This window comes from Sorex araneus, chromosome 1 (genome assembly GCF_027595985.1).
Source record: "Sorex araneus isolate mSorAra2 chromosome 1, mSorAra2.pri, whole genome shotgun sequence".
Classification (NCBI taxonomy): Eukaryota; Metazoa; Chordata; class Mammalia; order Eulipotyphla; family Soricidae; genus Sorex; species Sorex araneus.
In genome coordinates, this window is record NC_073302.1 from 344,149,243 (window position 1) to 344,162,641 (window position 13,399).

Below are 13,399 nucleotides of genomic sequence, written 5' to 3' on the forward strand. Positions count from 1 at the left end.
ACCGAATTCCTTGCTTTTTTCTTTTTTTTCTTTCTGCAAGATCTTCTGGCGTCTATCTTTTTCTCTTTCACCCACTTGGCAGAGTAACTCGGTCGCGTTCCCTGTGCCGGCAGTAGCTTGAAACCAATTGTCCATCCCGCGTCCAGTAAAACCAAGCGACCATCCCCCTCGGCCTCCCGAACAAACACCGTTTGGTACCGGATCGCCCGACCCAGGGTTGCCGCCGCCCCGGGAAAGTACCACCAGCTCCTGCCCGGGTCACTCTGCGCCCCGCGCGCACGGTGGCACCGACTCGGAACCTCTTCGGAACCTCCGGGCTGGGCTGCGCCCCTCGGACGGGCCACGCCCCGGCTGCCCAAATCTGGGGCGGGGGGTGTTCCCGAGTGGGAGGCCCCTCTTGCCCCTCCGCGAGGCCTCGGGAAGCCTGGACGCGGGATCTCGGGCCCCCGGACGTCCCCGCTGAGTCCCGCCCCGGCGCGGGACCTGCGGCCTGCGGCGCGGTGAGCGGGATCGCCGGGGGCGGGGGTCGCCCGGGGCGAGGGGCATCGGGCCGGGGGGGGGAGGGGCGGCGGCGGGCCCGGGCTGGGGCGCGGGAGCCTCGCTGCCCGAGACCCGGTGGGCGCGGGGGGCGCGCGGGGCCTCGGCCGCAGCCTCCAGCCCCCAGCGCGGCCGCCTGGCCAGTCGCGTCGCAGAGGGTCCTCACACCCCCTCCCCTCCTCCTCCTCCTCCTCCTGCTTCTCCTCCTCCACCCGGGAACCACTTGTTGGTGGCATCCGGAGCCCGGGAGCAGCGGCTGGGACTTTGCAGCTCTCGGCGTCAGTGCGTTTGAGTAGGGGGTGCAGGGTGCGGGGGGGGTTGGGGGCGGTGCGGGGTGCGGGGGGTCCCTCAATGCCGCCGCTGAGCACCGTTGCAGGCCCGTTTCTTTCTTTTTCGTTTTATTTTTAAAGGTATTGGGGCAGCCTAAAAATCGAAATAACAGCAGCGTGATTTTTTAATTTTTTAAAAAAAATCTTTCCATGATTCTTCCGAGTGGAGCCCCTGCCCCGCGACGTGGCTTGCAATCGGGTTCCCTTTTTCCTCTCTGGGCGCCTCCGCCGGGTGGCTGGGGGTGGGCGCGCTCCCGGGGCCGGGGCGCGGGCTCTCCCTAGCATCCCGCCGGCCCTGGACCACACGCCCAGCAGCGCGGGTCTGGGCCCGCCGGGGTCGCAAGGACCCCGGGCCGCGTGCCCCTCTGGGCCACTTGCTGGCGAGTGCAGCACCGGCCCTGGGCGTGGAGGTCCTGCCCACTGGGCGGCTCGGCCTCGGCTTCAGAACAACCCCCTCCCGCCCGCGAGCCGGAAGCGGCGCGTGGCCCCATCCCGGGATGATCCACGTCTGCTTCTGTTTGGAAGTTGCTGTTGTAACTCTTACTTTACCGGCTTCCGGCTAGGTGGCAGTGTGTAACAGGAAACTAAGTACACAGAATCAACGCTCAGGGTTCATTTTGTATCCCTCAGTTTAAAAAAAGAGTAAGTTTTCAAGTTTTATCTTACAAACGTTTTTGGAAAAATAAACCAAATTTCAGGTCATATTTATAAAGTAAAGAACAGACTGGGCAAACGAAGTTATTCATAGATAGGAATATACATTCATATTTTTGTGCATAAGTATTGCTTAGTATGTAGGATGCGTCTAGCCCATATTTAAAGGCTTTCTAAATTTGGGCTATGAAGAGTTGATTTCAGTAAGAAACGCAATACCGAAGTCTAGGACATAATTCTATAATAAATAATTTGTTATAGTATTCCTAAATATGATCCTTCCTTCTTCTTTCTTTCTTTCTTTCTTTCTTTCTTTCTTTCTTTCTTTCTTTCTTTCTTTCTTTCTTTCTTTCTTTCTTTCTTTCTTTCTTTCTCTCTCTCTCTCTCTCTCTCTCTCTCTCTCTCTCTCTCTTTCTTTCTTTCTTTCTTTCTTTCTTTCTTTCTTTCTTTCTTTCTTTCTTTCTTTCTTTCTTCCTTTCTTCCTTTCTTTCATTTTTAGGTTACACTCAAGGTGCTGGAGGCCTACACAGGCTCTCTGATCCCGGGTCACTCCTAGTGGTATTCAGGGGATCATGAAGTTCTGTGGGTCAAATTGCAAGACATGCACTTTAATTCCTGTGCTCGCTCCCTGTCCCCAAATATGAGTTTTTAAAAATTACATAAAGTTTATGTGTGTGTGTGTGTGTGTGTGTGTGTGAGTGGCTCCCAAGCAGTGCTCAGGGCACCTGGGGGCCACTCCCAGTGATTCTTGACAACCCCACCTGGTGTAGGAATCCTGAATGGGTGCTGCTTGAGCACTGGGGTGCTAATTAGGCTTCTGGTGGAGGGGCCACTGCGGTCACCCCATGTACTCAGGGACCTTCAGGCAGTACCCCGAAATGCTGGGGGATCATGTGGTATTGGGGATTAAACTGACTTGGTGCTGCCATGTGCCATAATTATTTTCCCTGGCCCAGTTTATTTTCAGTGTATCATAGGAATTTTATTTCTCTGCAAATGACTTTTTTTTTTTTTTTTTTTGCAAATGACTTTTGAACTTTCAGAAAAGTTGAATTGCTGAAAAGAATGAATAAAACGTAATTCCCAAACTTTTTCTATGGGTTTTTTTTAATCTATTCCCAAGATTCTGAGTTTGTGAAGACCCACTGTTCTGATTATTTTCTCCCTATTTGACTATTTTTCTTATGGGGAGAGTTTTTGCTCCCAGATGATATTTATGAGCAAGAAAAAAAACCTTCATTTTGGAGTTGAAACCTGAGATTTCTTTGGGGGTGTGAAACAGAAGTTATAGTTTAATAGTATTATTATTATTATTAAGTATTATTATTTAATAGTATTATTATTATTAAGTTATAGTTTAATAGTATTATTGAATTCATTCCTCATTCACGATTTTGTAAATAATCAGAGCAGATAAAGGATTTTTAATTCATATCCTCTGCCAGGTTAGAGAGTAACCTGGGAAAGAATAGCTGATCTGAACTCTTTAATAGGAAAATAAAAATGAAAAAAGAGGAGATTTGGGGGAGCTTCCTTAGTTCTTAGAATGATATCAAATCTCCATAGTATTATGTCCCACACCCTTTAATGGTACTGCTCCCTTTTAAATGCTTCTAGTTTGGATACGTAATTTGGGTTCTGAGCCTGCTTTTGTTTACTTTCTGCATTAAGATGACCCACCAAGAGTGACTGTGTTACTATTGTATAGAGTGCTTTGTTGTGTTCCTGGAGCTGGAGATACAGTACAGGGGTTAAGGCACTTGACATGACTGCGGTCAACCTGGGTTCAATCCCCAGTGCTGCATATGGCCCCTCAAGTTCTTCTAGGAGTGACCCTTGAGCACATAGCCATCAGGAAGCCCAGAACACCACCCAATGTGAGCCCCACCCCCCAATTTAATTTTTCTGAAACAGTATCATCAGTTCTGCAAGAGGAACATGAAGGTATTGGCCTAGACTCGACTCCTTTCTCCTGGGTAACCACCAGTTTGCACTTCCGTGGCTACCAGTGTCCCATCTCTCCCTCTCTCTCATTCTCTCCCGGTCTTGGTGAGTGTGCTTGACTGAAGAGAACGACTTTCCCAATCGAAATCCACAACTCAAAACACTCTTTATCTAAAACTAACTGTCTGGCAAATCATGATGTCTGTGAAAGAAAGTGAGAAGCAGCGAAACACACATAGATGTTTGTAAAGGAAGCTGCGTTCCAGTAGAAAGTGTGGGTGTGTTAGGTGTCCACGGACCAGTTGCAGACACTGGTTGAAGTCTTCTACCAATTAGAAAAATAGTTCAATGTTTAAATGTACCACTATTGCTTTTACTGGCTTTATTTTTGTTTATCTGTTTTTATGTTCAGGCTCCTAAGCTGTATTTGGGACCTGGGCCTCTCCCAGCTATTCTCTCTCTCTCTCTCTCTTGACTTTTGGGTCACACCTAGTGATGCTCAGAGGTTACTCCTGGCTCTGCACTCAGGAATTACTCCTGGTAATGCTCGGGGGACCCTATGGGATGACGGGGATTGAAGCTCCCAGTTATTCTCTTAACTATCCAGGCCAGTGGATTACAGCAGAGGCCCAGGTTCTGCTCAGACCTTAGGTGCCAACAATGACCCGAGTGTCCCCACTAGTGCTTGGGCTTTCAGGGCGCCCCACACCCCCCTCTCCCCGTGCCAGGGGGCTCCAGAGCTGTACTGGCTATGCTGGGTACCTAAAACTGGTGTAGGTTGATGCACGGCATGCATCCTGACCACTGTATTATCTTTGAGTTATTTTCATTTGCGCCCAATAAAGCTGCTTTGGGAAATGCCCTGAAATCTCTCGGTTTCCTGCATTTCTCCAGGATCTGGGTAGAAAGAAGCACACACGGTTGTAGATCCACCAGAGTCTCCCTGTTGATCTCTGACGAGGGGCAGGCTTACTGAACTGGGAAGTCTCTCGAGGCTTAGAGAATGGCGTGACAGTGAATGTGCTGTGGACAACATAGATAGGTGACACGAGACGCTCTTGGGTCCTAAGATCGGGAATAATCATGTGTGAGTTGAAGAGGGGGGAAGGTAGCTCAAAAGTAAGGTAGGGTATATGTTTCAAGCTAATGATTGTAGTGGTTTTCTTGAAATCACTGATTCAATTCAGGAAAGAGATTGACAGTGTATATAGCACTGTTGCACCGTTGTCCCGTTGTTTATGGATTTGCCTGAGCAGGCACCAGTAACGTCTATATTGTGAGACTTGCTGTTACTGTATTTGGCATATCGAATACACCACGGAGAGCTTGCCAGGCTCTGCCTTGCAGGCATGAAGCTCTCGGTACGGCTCTGTGGCTCCCGAAAGGGAGAACTAGGCTATAAGAGGTAACACACAGTTTTTAAAAAAATAATATCTTCCAATTTTATTTATTTATTTTGACTTTGGGGCCACACCCAGTGATGCACAGGGCTTACTCCTAGCCCTGTGCTCAGAGATCCCTCCTGGCTCAACTTAGGGAAACATGCAATGCCAGAAATTGAACCTGGGTTGCCCAAATGCAAGGCAAATGCTTTATCCCTTGTCTATCTCTTCAGTCCTGATGATTTGTTTGTTGTTTTGGGGCCACACATGGTGATGCTCAGGAATTACTCCTGGCTCTGCACTCAGGAATTACTCTTGGTGTTGCTCAAGAGATCATATGGGATGCCCAGGATTGAACACGGGTCAGCTATATGCAAAGCAAACACCCTACCAGCTTTACTGTCGCTCTGGCCCTCAGTTCTGAAGATTTGGTTGTATCAGTTATGCACAGAAGAGAAATAATGACAGCTAACATTTACAGGAGAAACAGAGATTTAGAAAGACTTATTAACAGTGCCAGAGATGTGGTTCGGTGGTAGTGCGTTTACCTTGCATATGTGAAGCCATTGGGTTGATTCTTAGCATTGCTAAAAAACTGTAAACCAAATAAACAAAAAATGGAATGATAAAGTGTTTTCTGTTATGTATAAAAGTCAGGGGCAGAATTGGAATCCGTTGTGCTACCTCCATTTTTTTTCCCTTTGGGTCACACCTGGTGATGCTCAAGGGATACTCATGGCTCGGCACTCAGGAATTACTACTAGCAGTGCTCTAGGGACCATAATGGGATGCTGGGGGATGGAACCTGGGTCTGCCGCTTGCAAGGCAAATGCTCTCCCTGTTGCACTATCGCTCCAGCCCTGACAGCTCCATATTTCAAGAAGCTAATAGCTACTTGTGTCTACCCCGTAGCAGGAAAGGTACTTTCCAGATTTGTAGCTGATTTTTGTAATTCTTTCCCTCTAGTATACCAGCTGACAGAAAGCTATTCTGCACAGATGTTTTGTGAGTCAGGCAGATAATCTCTGGGTGGTGGCATTACTGAGCATTATTATATAAGGTTAGAGTTATAAAAGAGAAGAATATGCATGAGCTAGAGAGCACAGCCAGCTTTTGTTAATAGAACTTAACCGAGTTACGGTCTTGGGCAATATATGACCTTCAAATTCAGTTTTGTCCCCCTAGAGGAGGAGAGAAGCCTGAGAGATAGCATTTCTCAGGGGTTAAAATGCATGTTCTGCATGTGGCAGACCTCAGTCTGGTGCCTGGCACTGGTTGGTCCTGAGTATTGCTGCCTGTAGCCCTAGAGAGCCCCCAAAGCCCTGGCACTGTGGTGCCCAAGCTGTCCTGCATCCGTGGACCTTGCACTGAACTGCTGGCATAATTGCTCGAGAATCATTATGAATATCACTGGTCATCATTTGGGAGCCTAAAAAGGAAGGAGAAAAGGAAAAGAACAGTAACTGCTGCTTCATAAAGTTGTGTGAGAGCTGAATGAGCTCTTGTCTGCTAACCTCTAACATATTATCATAATATGGCAAGACAAATATTAGCCATCTCCCTTTCTTTGGCAAAGTATTTTCTTCATTTAAATTCCATTTGAGGGGCAAATGGAATTTTCCTTGCATGCATCTGACCCAAGTACATCCCCCAGCACCCAGTATTTTACCCTGCACCTGCCAGGATTCATCCCTATGTGCAGATCCAAGAGTAATAGGGCTCCCAAACTAAGCAACAACAAAAATCCACTTTATTTATTTATTAATTTATCGAATCACCATGAGAACAGTTACAAAACTTTCAGGTTTAAGTCTCAATCATACAATGCAAAAATCCCCTTTATCAGGAAGCAGCATGCTTTTTTGTATGAATTCAACTTCATTTTTCATAATAAATATTAATAGCGAAAAGTAAGGTAATTATTGGGGCTATTTTTATGGGCCAGACTAAGAAAGAGATGCCTGTTATGCTCACATCATTTCTCCTTGTTTCCTCTGGTTGAGCATCATTATTATCTGCTTTTGTGAACGAGGCTCACACTAGGGCCTGTTCTCTTAGTCACTGTGCAATGTGAGAATTCCGTAGATAAGGGAACAGGGAATGTTTTACTGTTTGCTGACCCCAAGATTCTTTTGTTGAGGAATGGAAAATTTTCCTGGATTTTAAGGTAAATCAAGGTAGATCCACGAGAAAGGAGTGCACCATTTACCTCAAGGTTTGTAACCAGAATTCTACATCATTTTGGTATTTCTAATTGTTTCTTTAACCATATATCCCAGAGCTGCATAGCTCTGATGCGGTCGGGTCCTAGGAGCTCTGTAGAACCACATTGTGCATTCTCCTGGTGTGTCTTTAGGGTTGTGGTGGGGAAGGATGGAGGCTGAGCCATACCTGGTGGTGCTCGGGGTTTATTGCTGGCTCTGTGCCATGGGTCACTCCTGGTGATGCTTGGGGGTTCATATGTGGTGTCAAGAGTTGAAGTGAGGTCAACCACTTGCGAAGCAAGCTCCAATACCCTTTCTCTGTGACCCAAATCATCCTATGTTTGTTTGTTTTCGTTTTAGGGCCACTTGGAAGTACCAGGGTTTATTCCTGGCTTTGTGCTCATGAATCACTTCTGGCGGTGCTCATAAGACTATATGTGGTGTCAGGGACTAAACTAGGATCTGCTGAGGATAAGGCAAATTTTATTTTATTATTTTTCTAAATTTATTTATTTTGTAATTAGTGAATCACTGTGAGGGTACAGTTACAGATTTATACATTTTTGTGCTCGTGTTTCCCTCATACAATGTTCTAGAGCCCATCCCTTAACCAGTGTCCATTCTCCACCACCAATAAACCCAGCATCCCTCCCACCCCCCAGTCCTATCTCCCCCCACCCTACCCTGCCATTGTGGCAGGGTATTCCCTTTTGTTCTCTCTCTCCAATTGGGTGTTGTGGTTTGCAATAGGGGTGTTTAGTGGCCATTGTGTTAAGTCTCTAGTCTACTTTCAGCACGCATCACCCTTCCCCCACATGACCTCCAACCACATTTTACTTGGTGTTCCCTTCTCTATCTGAGCTGCCTTTTCCCCAGAATGTGAGGCCAGCTTCCTATCCGTGTAGTCAACCTCCTGGTACTTATTTCTACTATTCTTGGGTGTTAGTCTCCTACTCTGTTATTTTATATTCCACAGATGAGTGCAATCTTTCTATGTCTGTCTCTCTCTTCCTGACTCATTTCACTTAGCATGATACTTTCCATGTTGATCCACCTATATGCAAAGTTCATGACTTCATTTTTTCTTTTTTTTTTTTTTTTGCTTTTTGGGTCACACCCAGCGATGCTCAGGGGTTACTCCTGGCTTTGCACTCAGGAATTACTCCTGGCGGTGCTTGGGGGACCATATGGGATGCCGGGGATCGAACCCGGGTCGGCCGTGTGCAAGGCAAACGCCCTACCTGCTGTGCTATCGCTCCGGCCCCATGACTTCATTTTTTCTAACAGCTGCATAGTATTCCATTGTATAAATGTACCAAAGTTTCTTTAACCAGTCATCTGTTCTAGGGCATTCAGGTTTTTTCCAGATTATGGCTATTGTAAACAGTGCTGCGGTGAACATATAAGTGTCGATATCATTTAGACTATACTTTTTTGCTTCTCGGAGATATATTCCCAGCAGTGAGTGGTATTGCTGGGTCAAATGAGAGCTCAATTTCTAATTTTTTGAGAAGCGTCCATATTGTTTTCCAAAAGGGCTGAACCAGTCGGCATTCCTACCAGCAGTGTAGAAGGGTCCCTTTCTCCCCACATCCTCTCCAACAGTGGTTGCTTTTGTTCTTTTGGATGTGTGCCAGTCTATGTGGTGTGAGGTGGTATCTTATGGGTGTTTTGATCTGCATCTCCCTGATGATTAGTGATGTAGAGCACTTTTTCATGTGCCTTTTGGCCATTTGTATCTCTTCCTTGGGAAAGTTTCTGTTCATTTCTTCGCCCTATTTTCTGAATAAGGCAAATTTTAAATATCTCTCCAACTACTATTCATTTTTGGTCAGTGACTACACTTTTGTTTCCCTACTAGTTTTTCAGGAGTAGATAGGCCATCTGTAGTCCTAGATGCCTTTGGGAGCTACACATAAAGAAAATACTGCATGTAAATGACTTCTGGAATTGTCTTTCAGTGGTAGAGACAACAGGGTGAAAACAGAATCTTAGACTCCGTTCCTTGACGGGAGATCTGTCACTCTTCTAATGGGCTTTTTTACCTTGGAAAAATCCGTTTACCTTTCTGACCTTGTTATTTTTGGTGTGTGAGGGATTGGGACTGCATGATTTCAAAGGTCCCTTCTAGTTTTAAAGTGTTGAAGAGCTACACAACTCCATTTATGAAATCTCCTGCACAATGGATAAAAGATTCTTCATTTGTTACAGAATTTTTGGATGCCGTCTGCCACTCTGATGAATCTCCAGCTGCTCTGATGATAACTCACGAAGACTGCATGCTGTTCTCTCTCAATGCCACGCTGGGATCACTCAGGAGCTCCCATTTCCCTGCTTCATGGAGATCAGATCCCAGCAGGAATGGCTGTGGAGGAAATTGGCACCCAGATGGCACCTCTGTGTGAAGTTGTCTCGGGCTATGGACTGACTGGAGGGTACCTGGTCACCAAGGTAGCTGACTGTCACTTACCTGGAGCAGGGCAGCATGGTGTGCATTCAGAGGAGGAAGGTGTTGGCATCATGCCTCTGCCTCGCTGCTACTGTCTTTCTGCTCATCACCCTTCAGGTACCAAGAACTCGGGTTGTAGGAAGTTGACTCTGGGCCTTTCCCACCAGTCCTGCCGCCAGTCCTTCTCTCAGGACTGCAACTTCTTTCCTTTTTGCTTCATCTGCTGGGCCAAGCTCTCGCTGAGAGAAGGAATATGCATTTAATTTCATTTCTTTATTTATTTTTGTTTTGGGGCCACACCTAGCGGTGCTCAGGGCTTTGGGCTGTGCACCCAAGAATCTCTTCTGGTGGGCTCCGGGGACCAGATGGGATGTAGATTGAATCCAGGTCAGACGTGCCTGACAAATACCCTACCCACTGTGCTATCCCTCCAGCCCTGGGAATATGCATTTGAGACAAATGAAACAGATTTAATGAGTGGATATGTTATGCAGAAACAATATCAATGAGGGAGGATCAGTTTGTGATTCTGTTCAGCAGTATTAGCTGATTTCAAATGAAAGTAACAAGGATAGCATGATAGTAACATTGTAGCTAAGAGTTCTGATTTTTTGCACCCATTCAAGTAGCAGGTGTCTAGCATGCAGTGCCAAGGTCTTTTAAAGATGATTTGTGGGTGTGGTGCCAGCTGAAGCACAGGAAGGTGTGCCCAGGGCTTTTTTCAAGCTGTAGGATCAATCTTCCATCTTGATTAGACTTGGATGAGATCATGTTTATAAAAGCGCTTTGGTAAACAGTCTGGTGCTGCCCTTCTACCACCTTTCTCTATTTATTTTGGTTTAGGGGCGGCCACACCTGGCAGTGCTCCGGGCTTACTTTTGGCTCAAATCTGGTTTCTTATCAGAGGAAATGCTTGACACCTTCCACATCTGTCTTGGATACCTCCAGGACCTGTTTGCACAGGATGGGCTGGAGTTTTCTTTGGGCCTCTGTGGGATTAGATTATTTGATTAGACATTTACTATTTTCCAGTTATAAGTAATGTCTATGTCTAAGCTAACAGCTTTCCTTTTGAGGTCAGAATAACTGCCAAATTGTTGATATGCATGCTGTCTCTAAGATTCTCAAGAATGAGAAGTGGTATGATTACCAGAGCTCAACCTTTGAGAGGATGTTATTTTCAGTTTGCCACTCAGAGTATGGTTTGTCACCCAGAGTTGGGCTGTTTTCCAGTCCACTGATGATGCAGTGAGTGCTTCAATATTCAGAGGTGCACGATGTTATTTTCCAAAGTTTCCTAAAAGCAAAAATAGGGCTCTACATTTTGAACATTTCTGTTCTGACTGGTTTCCTTGCAAGGCAGTTGACAAAAATTGCCACATAAGCAAGATGTTTTTATTTATTTTATTTCATTTTTGGGTCACACCCAGGGATGCTCAGGGATCATTCCTGGCTCTGGGATCATTCCTGGCTCGGGATCACACTAGTGTTACTCAAGGGACCATATATGGTGTGAAGCATCAAAACTTGGTCTGCGTGTACAAGGCAAGTGTCTTACGTGCCATGCTATCTCTGGCCATATTAGTGGGATAAAAGAGGGGTTAAGAAAAGAATTTTCTTACAGAAACCCAAAACTGAGAGGCCGCTAAGTGTGGTCACTCGACCTCACACTTCTTCATCCTCAGCAATGGAAAACAAATTACCTAATGCTTCCTTTTCAGCAGGTCTGACTTTAGGGGAGAGACTCTCCAAACAATAATAGTGAGTTTTGTTGAAATATTGTATGCAATCAAAGTGAAAGTAAAGTGAAATTTATTAGTTACACAGGCGGGGGGGGGCTTAGGGTGGGGGGGCTAGGGGCGTGGGGGTGTTTGGGGTGTGAGGGGGCGGGGTGGAGCTATACTGGGATTCTTGGTGGTGGAATATGAGCACTGGTGAAGGGATGGGTATTCGAGCATTGTATAACTGAGATTTAAACCTGAAAACTTTGTAACTTTGTAACTTTCCACAATAAAAAATTAAAAAAAAAAATAAAGTAGAGAGCAAGAGGCCTTTCCAAAAAAAAAAAAAAAAAAGAAAAGAATTTTCTGGGGCTGGAGTGATAGCACAGTGGGTAGGGTGTTTGCCTTGCATGCTGCCAACCCGGGTTCAATTCCCAGCATCCCATATGGTCCCCTGAGCACCACCAGGAGTAATTCCTGAGAGCAGAGCCAAGAGTAACCCCGTGCATCACTGGGTGTAACCCAAACAGCAAAGAAAAGAAAAGAAAAAAAAAGAAAGGAAAAGGAAAGAAAAGAAAAGAATTTCATATGATGGATGAAGTATTTCTTTGCTAGGATCTTCAGAACAGTGTCCCTCAGAATGGGTATTTAAGCAATAAAACTTATTTTCTCACAGTTTTGGATGCTTTAGATACAAGATCTGGGTGTCAGAGGGGTGTATTTCTTTAGGGACCTCTCTTCTTGGCTCATGGAGGTTTATTTTTCATTTTATCAAATTATTTTTGCAAAGTTATTCATATGATTTATTACAGAGATTCACTGTTCAAACACCAATCCCACAACAATTGCATCTTCTCACGACCATTATTTCCAACCTTCCTAACCATCTTTTAAACTGTCCCTATAGCAGGTCTTCAATAATTTATTTCATATTGGTTATTATAAATTGCTAAAAATGATCAAAATATGTTTCCTTAGAAGAAAGTTAGTGAAGATTGTTGTATCTCACCATGGAGTCATTAAGCCCGTATATAAGAGAGTAATTACATGTTGGTACAGGTTAAGCCTGTGTGTTCATATTTTATTAATCAAGATTGGTTTCCTTCTACTTTGCATCCTAGCCAATGTGGTGTGCTACTCCTGGTTTATCGGTGTTGGAGAGTCTGAGATGTTGCAGATGTGAATGCAGCAGTGCGCTTCAGGAATTCAATTTTTTTAACAGGGTGATACAGCCAAAGTTAAATTTTTGATTGGGTGGGGGCTTTGGAATGTGAGTCTGATTGCTGGAGCTTCTGGAAGCATAGGGAGATGGCGGGGGTGGGGGTGGGGGCGGAGGTAGCCCATTCCGAATCCTGCAAAAGCTGGAGATTTCAGTTACAAAACCCGCACACCTGAGTTTTTCAAAAGATTAATTTTTTTTAATTTTTAAAATTTTACTGAATCACCATGAGATAATTACAAGCTTTCATGTTTGGGTTATAATCTCACAATGATCAAACACCCATCCCTCCACCAGTGCACATTCCCCACCATTAATATCCCAGTATACCTCCCCTTTCCCACCCTCCCCTTGCCTCTATCACAGTCACAATCAATCACAATATCCCGTTAATCACCGATTTCTCGGGCGGGCTCATTTCATCCTTTCCCTGAGATCTGAGAAGTCTATTTCGACTTGGCCCTCCTAACGATGTTGCACTGGGGGGCTCTTCAGGGTCAGGGGAATGAGATCCAGCTTGTTACTGGATTTTGCATATGAATACAACATGGGAAGCTTGCAAGGCTGTCCCATGGGGGCAGGAAACTCTCAGAAGATTGCCAGTTTCTCCTAGAGGGAGAAGTAGGCTAAAGATATCGCTTCTGAGAGCTTGATTTTAAGTCCCTGGATGTTGGCCATTGATGGGATTACACACACCTGGGTTCCTCTGCCGGTACCTTCATGCATGAGGCCTGTCCGAACGTGTAGAGAGCCTCCAGCATGGCTGCAGCTAGGTTCTGGTGGTCTTCGGCCACCGGGAGCTCTGCTCGGGTGGAGAGGGAAGCTGGAGCCCATCCCCTCCGAGGGGCCCTGGGGAAGATAGCCAGGCGTGCGGGCAAGAGACTCTCTGCCCTTGCCTCTAAGGCAGACAATATTCCCCATACTTTCTCTCTACTTTTGGGCATTATAGCTTGCAACACA

At 45.7% G+C, this 13,399-nt stretch overlaps 1 protein-coding gene across 5 annotated transcripts in view; it reads left to right on the forward strand.

Moving 5' to 3' along the window:
* Positions 1 to 365: 365 nt before the first annotated feature.
* FUT10 (fucosyltransferase 10) overlaps positions 366 to 13,399 on the forward strand; it is a 176,426-nt gene continuing 163,392 nt past the window's right edge. For 3 of the 5 annotated variants that reach the window (XM_055123721.1, XM_055123720.1, XM_055123717.1), the window contains exons 1-2: positions 366 to 500; positions 9,262 to 9,616. In XM_055123721.1, the coding sequence (XP_054979696.1) occupies positions 9,536 to 9,616 (81 nt within the window). In that variant the 5' untranslated portion in view covers positions 366 to 500; positions 9,262 to 9,535. Of the gene's footprint in view, positions 501 to 749; positions 820 to 1,452; positions 1,509 to 9,261; positions 9,617 to 13,399 lie in introns of those variants that run through there. The other 2 variants (XM_055123718.1, XM_055123719.1) reach the window with 2 other exon arrangements.